At 41.5% G+C, this 16,828-nt stretch overlaps 1 protein-coding gene across 1 annotated transcript in view; it reads right to left on the reverse strand.

The window, feature by feature from the left end:
* Positions 1-214: 214 nt before the first annotated feature.
* The window catches only part of CMYA5 (cardiomyopathy associated 5), a 50,225-nt gene continuing 33,611 nt past the window's right edge, over positions 215-16,828 (reverse strand). The window contains exons 8-13 of the mRNA XM_064642540.1: positions 15,868-16,014; positions 12,380-12,524; positions 3,726-3,859; positions 2,841-2,940; positions 1,697-1,873; positions 215-801 (exon numbers count right to left, since the gene is read on the reverse strand). Of these exons, the coding sequence (XP_064498610.1) occupies positions 549-801; positions 1,697-1,873; positions 2,841-2,940; positions 3,726-3,859; positions 12,380-12,524; positions 15,868-16,014 (956 nt within the window). The 3' untranslated portion in view covers positions 215-548. The remainder of the gene's footprint in view (positions 802-1,696; positions 1,874-2,840; positions 2,941-3,725; positions 3,860-12,379; positions 12,525-15,867; positions 16,015-16,828) is intronic.

Genomic DNA, 16,828 nt, shown 5'->3' on the forward strand with positions numbered 1-16,828 from the left:
TAGCTTGGGACTCGCTCATTTTGCAAATATGTGGACTTCTAAGTCTCCAAGTTTTCTTGATTTATGCCTTTAAAGAGTTGACAGACAATAACACAAGATACGTTAACCTGCAGAATGTTTCAGTTGTTGAAGTTTTTATACATTTTCTAAGCACATCATCTTGGATTCAGGCTCTGACTGTCCTGGCAAATGATGCAATGATGACTTTCACATATTGCAGTGAGAAATGCATTTATTTCATACACAGGTTCATAATTAACTTTAAAAAGACAGCTAGCACTATCATATCTAACAAAACTTCTTTATCCCCTTAGAAGTACTGCTGTGTGTATCACTGGGTGCATCTCCATCTGAAGAAGTTGATTTTCTTTCCAGGCTCTGGGTGATTACATGTCTGAGCACTAGCTACAATTACTGATGATATGAGGGAGAGCCATGCACACAGTGTTCATCAGTGAGGACTAGACATCCCTTCCTGACACCCTTCTTCCCCTCTCTATCCTCTGATGCTATAATTGTCAATTTTACGGAAAGTGTGAAGAAGGATATCAGCTGTGCTTCACGAACTCTGGCAGCTCCATTCCTGTGCACAGGGTAAGCACTCCTGCCTTCTCCAGGGCAAAGGCTGGGTGAGCAGCATCGGTGAATTTGTGCCTCATGCTGAACAGCACAAGTCCTCTCTCTGCATTGAAGAACAACAGTCTCCCACTACTGTAATCCAACAGGATGCCAATCTTGGCCAGGTGTTCTGTCACATGGACATCACTCATCACACCAGTGTGAAGAAATCTGTAAAGAAAGCTGTAGGAAAATGGAAACCAGAACACAGTAAAGCCTCCTCATGACAATTTACCAGAAATAACCTGTGGTTTAATTCCAATCTATTAACAGGTGGCTGCATACATCAGATTACCACATGGCAACAGCATTTGCTCAGTATTTAGGCAAAGCAAATGTGGCATCCCTTCAAAGCCCTGCCTGGCATGCTGATGAGCCTTTTCACTTCGCATCTCTGGACTCTTAGAATAAAAGCATCTTGGATGTTTCATTTAGCTAGTTGTGTTCATACATCCGTATGATTTCATACTGAAAAAAGCACACTTGTTTAGATCAAGATCACCTTTACATCGTTAGCAGGGTAATACCTTACAAACCTTCAAGCAGCCTGGCTCTGGCCTGCTACCACAGACTATTCCAGCACCCTGCAGCCCTGCCGCAGGTGATAGGCAGGTGATAGGCAGGTGAGTGCCTATCACTGTGAAGGACAAGGCAGGAGAAAGCATTCTCTGTTGAGGCTTGACATCTCTTGCAGAAGGAAAGAGATTATAAAAAGACTGCCTTTTTGGAAATAAATACACTTGCTGGGGTTTAGTGAGTCAGTTCAGGATATGAGCCTGGAATGACAAAGCAGTAGCAAACTAGTTCTTTAAGTTTTATTCACTGGTTGAGTGAATAAAGGGCGATAAACTCTCTGTTTGAGATTAATTTTTTTTTTAAGGTGCTTTTCTACGGAGGTATATTTAAAGTATTTGTTAAGGAGGTCTAAAGACCTTTTGTAGTTGTTCTTTTCTTATTATTCAAATTTGCATAAAGAAAGTAGAAGAATTTTTTCTGCTCTTATGATTCTTGAAGAGGTCCAGCTTTTTTTCATGAACGACAAGTAGCTTCCCAAGCAGCTAGACTGACTTTTCTTTACCTGGTTTGTGTAGGACAGCACCGCATGCACCAGGAGGTGTCACTCAGCCCCAGGACACTGCTCTCTGTTATTGACTCATAGCAAATCCCAATCCTGTAGCTTCTGCAGGCAGAGACAACAATTTCCCAGTAATGACATCCTTGAGCAGGCAGCAGTTCACCCAGGACTGAAGGAAACCTGTTTGTGAAAGAAACATGCAGTAAAATGTGTGTGGTGGTAGATGAACCATATTGTGATATTTCTTTCAGTCACATCATGAAGCATCATCTAAAATTACTAATGAATTGCACTCTGCTGTTCCAACTGCAGGGTTTTATCAAAGATTTAAATGTTTTCACCGAGAGTCTTTCATCTTTGCACTGAGATGGTCTCATCTAAAAGATATCAGATTTTGAAGGCTTGTTCAAACTAGAAAGCATAGTTGAGTAGTCATAGTGACAAACATATTGTGTACATTCAGTTGTAACAGTAAAAAATATGCTTAAACTACTAAATCCTCATCACCTTTCAAGAACCCGTATCAGTATGCCACAACTTTTACAAGCGGACCTGTGCTTATGACAGGACTGATGTCAATATGTCAAAAAATCCCCTGGTTCACAATGTATACAGCTAGCCTGGTACAACCATGCTAAACATATCCCAAAAGCACTTCCTAGTTCTCTGAAGCCACAAATACTTTGGAAAACATTACCAATAATGCCCTCAGGAGAGGAGCAAAGTATGCAAGATGGATTACTTCTATCCACAATATATTAAAAAATAAGCCCACAAATCTGATCTTTTCAGGGCAGCAAAAAATTGCTTTGAGACTGAAGTGCTCTGATGGATTAAGCAGTGACCATGGGCTGAAGCAAATCGAGCAGTGCCAGAGATACCACTGCCTTAGACTTCCTGGCCATACCAGAGTGTGGCACTGAACTCTTCCCAGCACCTACATCAATGCTACCACTGTCTTTATTGAAATGTTGCAATGCTTGAAAGGAGGAGAGGGTAGTTCGCACAAAGTCCAGAGGCCGCATGACAGTGATTCAGTTCTTCTACACAATTGGTATCATGTGAAAGCTGCCAATAGGCAAAAATAAAAGTGAGGGATCTATCCTAAACCTCACAGAGTAGTCACACTCATTATGCTGCTGCTTACCCAGTGAGTTTAGTTTTCTCAGGAAGGTGGATCACCGTTGCATTGGAGGAGATTTGCAAAGCGGGATGGGCTGTGTCACTCAGGAGGCGAAATCGAGTTCCTGGTACAATTGATGACAACAAAACACTATATATGAGAAGCTGGCTACTTTAACATGAGACAAATCATAAAATGTTAAGCAACAAAAACTGCTACCATAGCTGGACACGGTTGTGTCTACTGGCAGGTAGGAGTGACAGAAAATTGCGTACAAATGCAAGGAGTCTTCCAAGCTCTGCCCAATTGGGACAGAAGTCTAACATTCAGAAATGCAGCTAGGTGATAAAGAAGTCTTCAGTATTTAAAAAGGTTGAATAATTTTCAATAATTTGTTTTTTCAAAATAGCAAATTTTAATTTTGAGGCTGATTTGGAAGAACAATATATTATTTATCTGGGAATCTTAGAGTTTAAATCATCTATTACATTTTAAGACTGCTTTGCATACTTCCTCATCACTGAAACTCAAAGTCCACAAGGTTTTCATTCTGAAAGTGGTTTTTTTAATGTCATTGGAACTTTTATCTGAATGTGTTCTGTCAGACTCATGACACGAGATTGCCTGAAAAATATTTAATCACTTCATATCTGACAGAATTCAATATTTTTGTTTCTGAGGTCACACCAGCTTTACACTGACATAAATATATAAAATTCAAGTGAAGTAGTCCTGATTATGCTAATTTTAAGCAGAAAAAAACTGATATATGTTTGAGTTATTGAAATAAAAAATTGAATAACTTGTTCACTCCCAAATTGGGAACTTCAGATATGATTTTCAAAGAAAAATGTTTGACTGCTTTGCCCCTCCATCCCATTGTTTTGACATCAGGAAATTATGATCTACCTTTAGTTGAGATGAGAGCTGCTTCACTTTGTTCACTTGTCCCGAATGAGTTGACAGCCCTCAAGTAGAAGAAATAGTTCACATTGGGCTCCAGGGGTACTTTCAGTTCAGGTTTCTTTATACCAGCAAAAGATCTGCAAATTTTGAACATACATGAAAAGGTATGCACTTACCCAAACTAGGAAAGATTAGTATAAGCAAACAGCTAAGCTTCCTAACAGTATTGTTGACTACTGAAACATCAGGCACCACACAGAAACTCCAAATCAGAAAAGTGAACGCTGTTTTTTCAAACAACTGGGTTATGTAGGAGCTTCAATGTGTAACTTGAGGGATTGTTCTCACTTTGACAAATTTTCAGGCCCTTTCTGTACCACCTTCTCACTCAGTGCAATCATCTGGTGCAATGATCACTTTATGTTTGTTTGGCAGCATAATCATCACATAAATTTCAAGCAGCACAGAGTCAAAATCTCATCTGCCTCTTGTGAAAAGTCTGCTTTACAAAATGAAGAAGTTTCTGAAGAAAAAACACACTCTTTAATTAATTCAGTTGCATGACAATGAATGCACTTGTGTTTTTACTGTCTGGGCATACACTGCAAGTCCAAAAGAATGGCTACCCTTATCTGAGGCCACAGAGAGATCATGTACGTCATTATAGAATTATCATAAAATAGTGATTCACTTTCTTATTATGAACTCCTTGCTCACAAATCCTTCACCAGCTAAATCTGGGCGCTGTCTCCCTCATGCTGCTGTGCACTCAACTGGGCAGTTTTGTAGAAGGCAGCAGCAGAGGAGTTGCCTTCGTACAGCGCCCAGCTTTGACTAAGTCTCCCCATTGTGGTGCCTCAAAAACTCCAGACCTCACATCCTAAACCATTGGTGTCTTCACATATGACTGGAAAACAAAAGTCAGCACCCACTCAATCTGCTTCACAGGTGCTTTGAAGTACCAGTGAAAGGATTTTGGATGGCTAGAAAGATGCCAATTACATTTTCTGTTTTGTCAGGAATATGAAAGATTGGCTTAACAAATTCTCATGCACTGGATCTTAATTTTCCTCATTTTTGTCTCATATGGTAAGAGCCAAGCCAGACAGTATATACGCACTGCATTGTATGCCTGCAGGTAAAGACCGTGTAAAAAGTACCTAATTTCCTCCAAAAATGCTTTTAGAAATTTTCAAGGCAAGTATTTACATTCACAGACTGGAGACCTGCCTTTGGAGAGTGGGCAAGGCACTTTCCCTTCCACGTTACCTTTGAGAGTGGAGCCCACGATGGTCTGCCCTCCGCAGAAAATGCCTCCGTGAGAAGCTGGATTAAACAAATTACCTTTCCCAGCGCAAATTTTTGTGACCCCAGAAGAGGTAAAGCAGGCGAGTCATCAGTCAGACCGAATCGTTGCTATTCATTTGGAATTGCTGTTTTTCCCCATATATCCCACCAGAGGGCAGTACAAACTGAAGTATAATCAGTGCTCATCCTTTGGGATTTTTCATACGCCTGCTTCTGCTGCATTTGTCACCTCAATGTAAAATCTCACAGCTGTTAACGCACCAATTTCCTGCTAACATCACACAGATCTCTTTCTAGGAGGACGACATATTGGGAAAAGTCTGGTGCATCATACTTATTCGTCTGTAACAGGTATTTTACACTGTCAATCGTCACTAAAAGTGGTTGAAAGCATTGAAAAAAGCACTAGGTGCTCCTGTGATATATTCTTTCAAATTAAAAGAATTCCAGGGCTTTCAGGGCTCCTGTGTGATCAGCACAGGACTATGTTACCTTTGGGGAAAGTGTTATATTAATGCTGGAACTGAGGCAGTAAAGAGAAGTGGTTGCAAACATGGTAGAAATTGCATGGTTCGCTTCACACTCGTGGCTCTCTAAAGCCCTGACCACAGGAGCACTTCAGCAAGACACTGGGAGTCCAGCAGACTGGTAGGTTCTTACTAGAAGGTTTAGGGAAGAGATGTAACCTGATAAATTGCCTGATGAGGAACCTGAGCTCTTTAGACTTGAAAGAGTAAAAAGGCTCATCTGATTATAGAGGGCAAGAGAAAAAGGGAAGATGAGTTGAAGAATAAGATGGGAACTGAGAAGAGAGGCAAATACGAAATAAGTGAGAGAAAAGAAAAACAGGATAGAGCAGAAGTAGGGGAAAAGAAATAGGCGCCTAAGCTTTGAAGAAATTTGCCCACACTTTCTAGGCAAGATTCACCCAATCCTTAAAAGGACCATAGTGACATCTTTGATGCGAATCTGAAGGACAAACCACCAGAAAGGAGTCTTGGGCAAATACTTACAAGTGAGATGAAGGGATGACACACTAAGCTATTCCTCGAAAGCTGTTTGTGGCAATATGTAGTACAGCACAGTAATGCCCTGTAAATGGCTTCTTCTTCTGTCTTCTAAAAAATGACATGTAAGTCAGTATCCTTCCAAAGAAACTAGATCTTTTTCATTACGTGCTATTTATCTGATGATTAATTAACAAAATGCAAAATTCTAAATTCAAGTAGACAGTTATGTTCTTGTGTAAAGAATAGACATGAGGTATTCATATTCTGGAACTGGATCCCAGAGACTTGGTATTTAGAGAACATTTTGGATCCAATCACTTGACGAATAGGGTCAACCATCAAAGTTCAGGCTTGGGTCTCTTACAAATATGAAATTATTCAAAGAGGAATTTGAATTCATGTTTACATCAGAGACCAATAGAATGCCTCTTTTCGTTTGTAATAATGACTGAGACAGAAAAATCATGACTTTAAGCAGATCTGGTCTGTAAAACAGTGATCAGATTTTCAAATAGCATTCTCTGCTTGGTAATCTATTTTAGCAAGCTTTAAGCTGCCTAAGAATAAGAGCTTATCAATTTTTGCTATGATTAAGGCTTAAAAACAGTCCTGCTGCTGCCAAATAATGAAACAGAATATGCTGACAAAAAGGAATTTCTTTCGATACATTCTGAGCCAGGTCCAAGCTCAAAGAAGCTGCATGCAAAGAAGAAATAGGTCTTGCTATCTATTGCCTTGTCTAGAGGGTAGGGAATTGGAGGAGTGAATACTGAGGGCTCCCCAGCAATCACTGTAGTTTGTCATACTTCAGGTTAACCCTGAAAAAAAAAAGGATGAGGAGAGGGTATGATTAGTGGTTAGTTTACAGCATCCAGGTTATGTGTAGGAGAAGGTGAGGGAAAATGCATCTTGGCAGTGTTGGTGGAAGCCTGTTTCATTTCTGAGTTCTTCTAACAAACACTGTAGCTAGACCTTACTCAAGCTCACCTTAAGCACTAAACTGTAATTTTGAAAGAAAAAGAAATCCACCTACAACATTTCTAATGTCAGCTATTTTCTACTTTATCTACATCTGCCCACTTTACAGAAGATTGGAAATGCAATAATGTTATTATCAAACCATGAGGCATCCTGGCCTTTAGATTGTATGTTATCTTATTTGCACTGCCCTCTCAGTTTCTCACTACAAAAAATAGTGCAGAGAAATTTAAGAAATATTTGAAGTCATATATTTTAAATATCTCCTCTCAATCCCTCTCATTATAAGAGGAATCTTTAAATCTGAAAATACAATCTCCAAATTTCAGGTATGTGCTATTCAAAGCAAAACAAAAATTGCATGTTTCTTCACCTCTTAATTGCTATAGTAGCAGCTGTCTGTTAAATCTGTGATTTCCCTGATTTTAGAGAAATCTGACGCTGTGTTTTGATGTACATTTCTCTCATCAGTATCCTCATTTGTTTCAAGGAAACAACATCTAAGGGGATTTTTTTGCATGAACCCAGTAAATTATATGCCTTGCAGGAATTCACAACACCCTCTGTGCTGTAATTGTCGTTTCCACCACCAAGATCCCACTGAAACAATACCTCCAGAGCTGTGCTGGTACCACTGAGGTGGAACTAGAGCTGAAAGTATGCAAGCTTCTCAAGATACATGTAGAAGCAAAGAACAGGGGTGCACCATGAGTGGAAAAAAAGCTCTCGAATTTAAAAATGATGAGCAAATAGCCCTGAGTTGGCTCTCAGCTGTTCCACATGCTTCCTCTCCCCTCCACTGTTCCAGCTCTGGCTGTTTTGGGTTTAGGTCACCAAAACACCACCTGGCAACGGTACTTGCTGCTATCTGTGATGGCAGAGCCAGAGGAAAGAAAGATTCTGTATTTCCCGTACCCTGTTTTCTGAGCTAGCAGGACCATCATGGGGGCAATGCAAGAGGAGGGAGGCTTGTTCCTCTTGTTCCAACATTAGACCTGCTCCACGAGGAGACTGAAATTTTCAGTTGCTAGAAATGCCAGTCTTGCATTATTGGAGAGGAAGACACTCAGGCACTTCCACTTCTACAAGCCCACCATATACTGCACTAATTTCTGCCTCCCTGGGTCTTACAGATTTTTCATGATATGATACAAGCTTTTCATCTGAACAGCCCACATATCCCTGGACTACATTTCTCACAGCTTTCCATCTTCCACCCACAACTCCATTGACTTCTCAATACAAAGAGGATGAACAATAAGAAAATAGCAGAGCTCTGGAAACTGAAAGAAAGATTTCAAAACCTCACTCATAAAGATTCTAGAAAAAGATTCAACCTGGGAGGGAGCTTTAAAACCACAGCAGCAGGCCAGGGATTCATTGTTGCCAAAGATTTAAGATGATTTTATATGAAAGTATGTCCCTCCGATGGCAAGCTGGCAAGGAGAAAGCATGGAGAAGGAAAAACATAGGTTTGGGTGGGGTTTTGTTTGTTTGGTGTGGGAGGGTTGTTTGGTTGGTTTGCTTTGCTTTAGGGTTTTGTTTGTTTGTTTTTATTGGTTCGGGGTGTTGTGTATGTGTGTGCATGTGTTTGTTTGGAGGGGTTGGGTGGTATTTTTTTCACAATATTTGAAAGGAAACTTTAGTGAAATTTCATTGCCAGATGTGTTTAAAATTCTCTCCCTGGGGAGCTGGGAGTGCTCCAAGGACCTCTTCTGAGATGTTCAAAAGCCTTCTGAACAACTGGCTCTGAGTGGCCCTGCTTGATCAGGGGTGTTGCTCCAGGTGATCTGCAAAGGTCCCTTCCAACCTCAAGCATCCTATGGTTCTGTGACATACTGAAGGTTACAGGGGGCTGGCTTAGATCAGGGACTCCACACATGTCTCCAGCTGTTCAGTGGGGACATTTTTCCCTGCCTGCTCCCTTGGCAGGCTCCTTTACCTTGGTCGAGTTCCCAAAGTGATACCTCTGAAAGCAGCATTGTGGGATGGGACTGTGCTGCTTTCTCCAGGACTTCTCTTGGATGTTCTTCCCTGACCTCTGCTTTCAAGCTGTGCTTCCAGCAGCAGCTGTATGAACCTTCCAGGGTTGCTGAGAAATGTGTTTGAACTTCCACCCAGGAACTGGGAAATTTCTTAGCTACAGGGCTGCCTCAAGCACAAAAGGCACAGGCTGTCTGTGAAGGGGCTCCACGTTTGAATTAATATTGCTCCCCAAAATGAATATTGCTCAGGAAATCTGTGAAGGACTAACTCCAAGATTTCAAGGAAAGAAGACAGAAGAAATGACAGCATTTCAGGCCAAAATTCTGGATGTGCATAGAGATTGTTTTATTTCACCTGATATTGGCTTCTAGCCAAGTTGATTGATTTCTAGACCTCAGTTTCACATTAGGGGCTTTGGATAGGAGCGATACAGGCAGTGTGCTCCATCCACCAGTAAGTTTTTTTTTCCTCAGTTTTATACAAAATCTTAAACAGAAATCTTAAAAAAAAATCTCCATCACTGACACAAGCTGTGACATTACAGAAAATTTCCACATTATTCTCAGGGAATTGATTTCAGAAAAGGAAAGAGATGAATAGTTTTCAGGGAAGATAAGTGGCAAAGCATTAGCTTTGACATGCAAAAAGAGGTCAGAGCCCTTATGTAAATAGAGAATTTTAAACTACAGCAATTCTGAGAAAAATTGTGATTTTGTCCTGTGGGAAGATTTCACACCTGTCACAGTAAAAGGCCAGCTTCTGCCCACAGGGAGGCCAAAAAGTCAAATGTGAATCAATATAATTATAAACATGTTAGATTTTGCATAAGGTCACTTGAGAAAGTGAATGGGTCAGTCCTAGAAGCTTTTTGTCACAGTTATCATCACGCGAACTGCTTGGTGTTATCAACACCTTGCTCATGGATTACAGGAATCAGCACACTCTCTGATTCTTTGAGAAAAAGAGTCAGTTTCAGTTAACAGCACAGAAACTTGAGGGCGAACAAACAGCACAGGTTTTGGGAGCAGTTACATTTTCGTAGGCCCTGTTCTCTTCAACATCTTCCTAAGTGACTTGGACACAGGACTGGAAGGGATACTAAGCATGTTTGCAGATGACACAAAACTGGGAGAAGTTGTTGACTCTCTCAAAGACAGGGAGGCCCTGCAGAGAGACCTCGACAAATTAGAGGACTGGGCAATCACAAACCATACGAAGTTCAACAAGGGAAAGTGCTGGATTTTGCACGTTGGGTGGGGCAACCCTAGATGTACGTACAGACTGGGGAATGAGATGCTGGAAAGTAGTGCCATGGAAAGGGACCTGGGGGTTTTGGTCAATGGCAAGTTGAATATGAGTCAGCAGTGCCCTGGCAGCCAGGAGGGCCAACTGTGTCCTGGGGGGCATCAGGCAAAGCATCGCCAGCCGGTCGAGGGAGGGGATTGTCCCGCTCTGCTCTGCACTGGGGAGGCCTCGCCTTGAGTATTGTGTGCAGTTTTGGGCACCACAATATGGGAAAGATATTAAGCTCTCAGAGAGTGTTCAAAGGAGGGCAACAAATATGGTGAAGGGCCTTGAGGGGAAGCCGTATGAGGAGCAGCTGAGGTCACTTAGTGTGTTTAGACTGAAGAGGAGGAGACTGAAGGGAGACCCATGGTAACTACAACTTCCTTGTGAGAGGAAGAGGGGCAGGCATTGATATCTTCTCTGTGGTGACCAGTGACAGAATCCAAGGGAATGGCCTAAAGTTTTGTCAAGAGAGGTTTAGGTTATACATTAGAAAAAGATTCTGCACCCAGAGGGTGGTTGGCCACTGGAACAGACTCCCCAGGGAAGTGGTCACAGCACCAAGCCTGAAAGAGTTAAAGAAGTGTTTGGATGATACTGTCAGGCACATGTTGTGACTCTTGGGGATGGTTCTGTTCAGAAGCAGGAGTTGGACTTGATAACACTTGTTGGTCCCTTCCAACTCAGCATATTCTGTGATTCTGTGATCCCTGAACAACAGCAACTTCAGCAGGCTGACAGGAACCTGATGGCCTCATGAAATACGTATGAAGCAGAGCAGGTCACAGCTGGTCTCCAAGAGGCAGGAGAGCTGGAGAAGACTTCTTCTTGGTTGCATTAAGGCAGCACACTGGTACTGCATGAAAAGAAGTCTTCTACCCACAGAGAAATTTTATTTCAGTTTTCAGCCTACTTTTTGTAAGGTGTAAGGCATGCACAATTTCACTGTTGTACATTACTACAAACCTGTAAACTCTTCAGTCCAGTTAAGTAATTTTGACTGCAGGGACTGAGGCTCTTCCCTCTCTGCCACATCTCCATAATGGCCACATGAATTAGCCCCTAGGTGAAGACCTTACTCAGGCTCCTCAGGAAGTGAAGACAAGCTCAGCTGAGCTGAGGCTCTTCCACAGGGTCCTGTGGCCAGTCACCCCTCTCCCCTTCCCAAAACTTCTCAGACCTTTGCAACTGAAGTTTCCTGGAATATTGTCACTGTTTTAAGAAAGCAAACAAACAAAAAACCCCAGGCCCCAGGAACATACAGACAATAATATATTTCCCTTCCCACAGCAGACGGGTTGGAACTTTATGATCTTTAAGGTCCCTTCTGACCCAGGCTATTCTAGGATTCTATGATTCTAGGTTAATTTTCTCTGCATTTTAACAGTGCACTATTTCATGGCTCAGTGGTGCCTACATCCCTCCTCACCCTCTCCTCTATGCAGCGCAGGCTGGAGAAACCAGAGAGAGTCTGGCATAAACAGACACTACCTCGAATTTCAAAGCTACTCTCAGATCCCTGTGGCACGCCTGCACAGCCTGGCAGGACTGAGCTCATCTGTGCTTTGAGGGGCATCTTCATGCACATCCAGACAGCACAGATGGGTCACCAATATTACTGGGACATCTGTATCACCCTTGCTAAGCCCAGAGGTGACTCCTATGTTGTTCTCCACAAAGCAGAGAGCAAACTGGTCCAGGCTACCCCATCACACGACTCTCCATGGAGCTTAGCTACCCTCCTCTGCCCTGCCCCAGGGCTCCAGCAGCTGCAGGTCAGTGATTGCTTCCCTGGCCAGCATAGCCCTAAAATTTCTAATTGATTGCAAACAGCACAACATCTCCGGGGTTTTGGCCCCAGCTGAAAGGGATTGTCCAGTTAAGCGGAATAAAAAGGAAGTATTTTGTGTCTCAGCCTAATCTCATGGATTAGCGTCTGTCCCTTAAATTCCTCAGCACACAGAAGCAGATTTCTTCCTCGCGTGGCTGAAGGCAGAATAATCTCTTGCGTAACGAACCGCGGCCTGGGGGACGGTCATCAGCGGCTGCCTAATCTGACCAAGGGGCTTTTGTGACCGCGGCACTGACCTGAGACCTTCTCCTTCCGGCGAGTGCTGTCGGCAGTACTCCAGGATGAAGGACTCCGCTGACACGGAGCAGGCACGCCAGCGGACAGTGGCCGTGTCCCAACACACAGTGCAGTCCTCGGCCTTGATGGTGGGGACAGCGGGTGCTGGGGGACACAAGAACACGTTAGCTGTACTCCGAAGAGGGTGCCAGTGGCTGGAGGGGAATGTTTGCAAGGGAAAGCAAGAGTCAGCTCCTTGAAAACCCACAGGATAGTTAATAGTTAATTTTCCCCATCCATTTTCCCATCCATCTTTTGCTCGTGTGTCAATAGCAGAGGGGTATTACAGGTAAAAAATATAAACATGCTGGGAAAGTCCCTGTGAAGATCTGTGCATTTCTACACATCGTTAGAAAGGCAGTTTAAATTTTATGCCTTTCCTTAAGCACGTTTTCCTCATTTCTGCCAATCTCCAAGAAGCAGAGCACAGAGGCAGCACTGCCTACGGCTCCCCCTGCATCACCTCAATCCTGTCCTCAGCAGTGCCTGCATGAGTTGCATCAGAAAAAAAATGTGCTGCTGCAGGGAAATGCTGACTTTCTGTTTAATTGTGTCTTGGTTATTTTTGAAAAGCTAAAATTTGGTCCTGTAATTTCTCTTTTTTAGAGACTCAGTTTAAGAACTACAGGGCCAACTGCAAGACAGAAAATGGAATGTAAAATAGTGCACTAGATGCAAGTAATCAAAAGCTATTGTGTGAAATTGCACATTCAACATTGTGAGACGAGAATGGATCAGTTGTATTCTCTTGTTTTTTCACTTTCTGGGAAATAGTAATTTAAAACACCTTACAACCTGTTGTGAAACTCACATAAACAGTCTTAATACCAATTCTGAAAGAAAGGTTATTATTAAAAAAAAAAAAAAGTCGTAAAAAGTCATTTTACTTTTAAAGACACAAGGTTCCAAATAGGAGGCTTAAGACAAAAGTAGAGATTAGACGATTTTATGACAAGATAATCTAATAGAACTGCAACAAACATTCTAGATGCATTCTGTCTTTTAAGAAAAATAATTTGTTGTTAGCAGAAAAGGAAAGAAAAACACCCAGAAGTATGTAACAATTTCCTGGGTAGTGAAAATCAGAAGGCTAGTAGTTCAGAGTCTCATCTGCTAATACCTCTTTGTAGCTCCCTTAGCAATAGTTCCTTTGTTCTCCTCAGATATATTTGATTATCATCTGTTTCTAAATGCATCCGTTCCTAAAGAATGAAAAATTAATAGCTGAATTCCCTAATACCTGCATTCAGCAACTCACACGTATACCCACATCTATGTATGTTTAAACAGCATGTTACAAGACATGAAGCTCTTTTTTTATTTTAATTTGAAAATGTCCATCTAAAGATTAACTGGAGTGAGATACAGAAAAGATGTTACTGTGCTTCTGGGATTTTTTTAACAAATTAGCTGCAGCTGGAATGCATATCTAATTTCATCATAATATTTCGGAACTCATTTAAGTGTTTTTATAAGAGAGAAAGAGCCAAATAACCTGAGAATCACATGGGTTTTGAGCAACAGTAGAAGATAGGCTCACTTCTATGTCTTTTGGACGGCAAAGAGCCTTCATGAGGAGATCAGTTGTAGGGGAGAGGTTGGAGGGTAGAGGGATTCTTCCTGCCTTCAGCATCATTCCCTCACAGAAAATACAGCTTGGAAACAGGATGTTCCTCAGTGTGGGGAAAGACAAGCTGTGAGTTTGGGAAGTGGAGGAGCACGAGCCAGGAGGTGCTGGGGGAATGCCTCAGCAGCAATCCCTGCATTGCCCACAACTTCCCAGACCCATTGTTACCTCCACGGGTACAATGCTAACAGAGAAACTTTGTGAGGATTCCCAACACCTGGAAGAGTCACAGCTTTGTTCAAGTGTTGCTGTATGTTTTCCCATACCTGCATATACCAGCAAATTGTCTTCTTCTATGTGCCAGCTTTTAATCTCAATTACTAAAAATAAACTCTAAATTCTTGCTTCTGAGTTCATCAGGCTACTTGAAGAATTGAAATATTTTTTCTTTATATCAAAGCAGCTGGACTCCTTTCGAAGAACTGTTTTCCATTTCTGGTGCTTATCTTTCTAGATTTGGTGTTGAGGAGATGCAGCAATTTTGTATCAGTTAGTGCTCAGCAGTGTCCCCACAAGTCCGTCTGGGGTTCAGTGCACTCCAGAGGGAGTTCAATTCGGCTTTGAGAAAAAGTGTTTAATAAGCCCATATTTATCTAGTTTATTTGTTTTCTTAAAGAAACAGGCCAAAGGAAGCAATTAAAGACTCATGGAAATTAACTTTTTTTTAGAAGGCTTCCATTTTGGGAAAAAGTATGGTGATCCTGATGCCAAAAGACAAAGAGAGTTCTTAAAACTAATGGCTTCAGGAAGGTGGAAACCTTTTTAAAAAATCATAATTTATTAGCTAATAGCAACAACTCATCATTATTTGGGCAGAAAGTCTACACCATATTCACAATTGCATTGTTGAGGCCATAAAATTTGAATTTCCACTTTGAATTATTAAAAAAATAAACTTTCTTAAAATATGAATCACAAATTAAGTATTAAAGAGAATTATCAACAAATTTGAAGTCTAGTAAATTAAGCAAACAGCTTGAAGCTGTGGGTGCTGTCAAGTGATTTCAACAATACTCTCAGAATTTTTTCATTATGAAATTGTTAAATATCCTTCCCTGTATTTGTGACTGCAAGAATGGAATAATTGCTTTTATCCTGTAGCACTGAAAAAATTGTCTGTCATGAGGGCCTCAGATACAAGGATGCTTTACCTTGTTCGTAATTTAAGAAGCAATAGTTTTGTCAATACAAATTATTAAAGAAATTAATGCTCAGAAAAGTGAATCAGTCAAGTGAAGCTCATAAGAAATACTTGTCTAATTACTCATCTTAATTTATACTGTTTAAACAACAGCAGAGCCTCTCAACCACACTTGAGATTTGTGTCCCACTGAGCAAGACACAGCATGTAACCTTGGTAAATCAGGCCTTCCCTTGCAAAATTAATAACTTAAATCAATGCAACATAGATGTCTTCAGGAGGATGGCAGAGAGGTAAAACACACAGCCATCTTCTCCACTGTGTGCAAGAAAAGGAGCAGCAGTAGGGTATAAGCAGGTGGCTTTCCCAGAGCTTCCCTGGAGCACTGCAACACAATTGAAGAGAAATACATAATGTGTTGCCCCAGTGCCCCAACCATATGGCCTGAGACCAGAAACATCTTCAAAACTGAATGCCTTCAAGTTTCCTCTCAGGAGCAATTATGCCTCTATCGTCTTAGCAAAAGGGAAATGACTGTGAGCTGCCTGCTATCTGCCAGATGGGCTGAATGAAGCATTCTTCTGTTTCAATAACACTGTGGACTAGAATTTGTCTGAGAACCTGAGGCTCGTAATGATCAAATGTCAAAATAATAATCAAATGCCAAAATAAATACATACCTGTTTTAAAAATGGCTTTTTCACTGGGTAAGCTACAGCCTGTGCCATTCACGGCCATGACCCACACACTGTAGCAGTGATCTGGCTCCAGGTCCTCCAAAATGCAGTGACTCTCTTTCACTGTCACTCTGTACTCTTCCACTAGGGCTAAGAGAAACACACAGAAGCATGGAACATCACAACTCGTGTTGCACTGGTAGGGCTTACAGTTCAGCCTCTCAACCAACATATTAAAAACAGTCAATTAAGAAAATCCAGAAAGCCTTAGTAGCTGAGTTCTCTGTGTCTTACACTGACTCGGTTCTGACAGAAAGTTTTTGATGTGCCCTTGAATTGAGTGTACACAAATGCCATTGATGGCAAGAGGAGATTATGGCCCACAGTCCTACTGAGGACTAGACTGCAAGTTTGGGATGCACAATCAGCAGTTACCAACCCTGGTTTATAACAGGCTCTATAACATAATAATTTCTCATAATGAACTATATAGGACTTAGCTATAAATTACCTATTGTAAAAAGTCCTTAGCATCTGTTAGCCTGCACACACATGCACGCATGGATTTGTGCAGAGCCTGGTTGCTAAAGGTGACTTTATGATCAGTCTGAGCTTTTTAATGAACGAACATTTCAATTCCTTTTATTCAATTTCACATTTAACATTTGAAATATTTTGAAAAAAATCATCTATATGTGGAAATACTGATTACCTTTTCCTGCTGCTTTTTTAGTGAATACATATTTCTGAAGCACATGCAGGGCCCTGAAAACCTAATGAAGGCTGTCCCCTTGGGAGACATATCTGCAGTCCCCATGAGTATTCAGGGGCAACATGAACACATCCTCCCTGGACATCAAGCCATTTTGTAAAAGGGCACCTCAACATGTGAAAACAACTGCCCTTCACTTTACAGACCATGATATTTATCTTGTATTTTGGAGGACAAAGGGGAAGAGGAGAA

Source organism: Pseudopipra pipra, chromosome Z, assembly GCF_036250125.1.
Source record: "Pseudopipra pipra isolate bDixPip1 chromosome Z, bDixPip1.hap1, whole genome shotgun sequence".
NCBI lineage: Eukaryota > Metazoa > Chordata > Aves > Passeriformes > Pipridae > Pseudopipra > Pseudopipra pipra.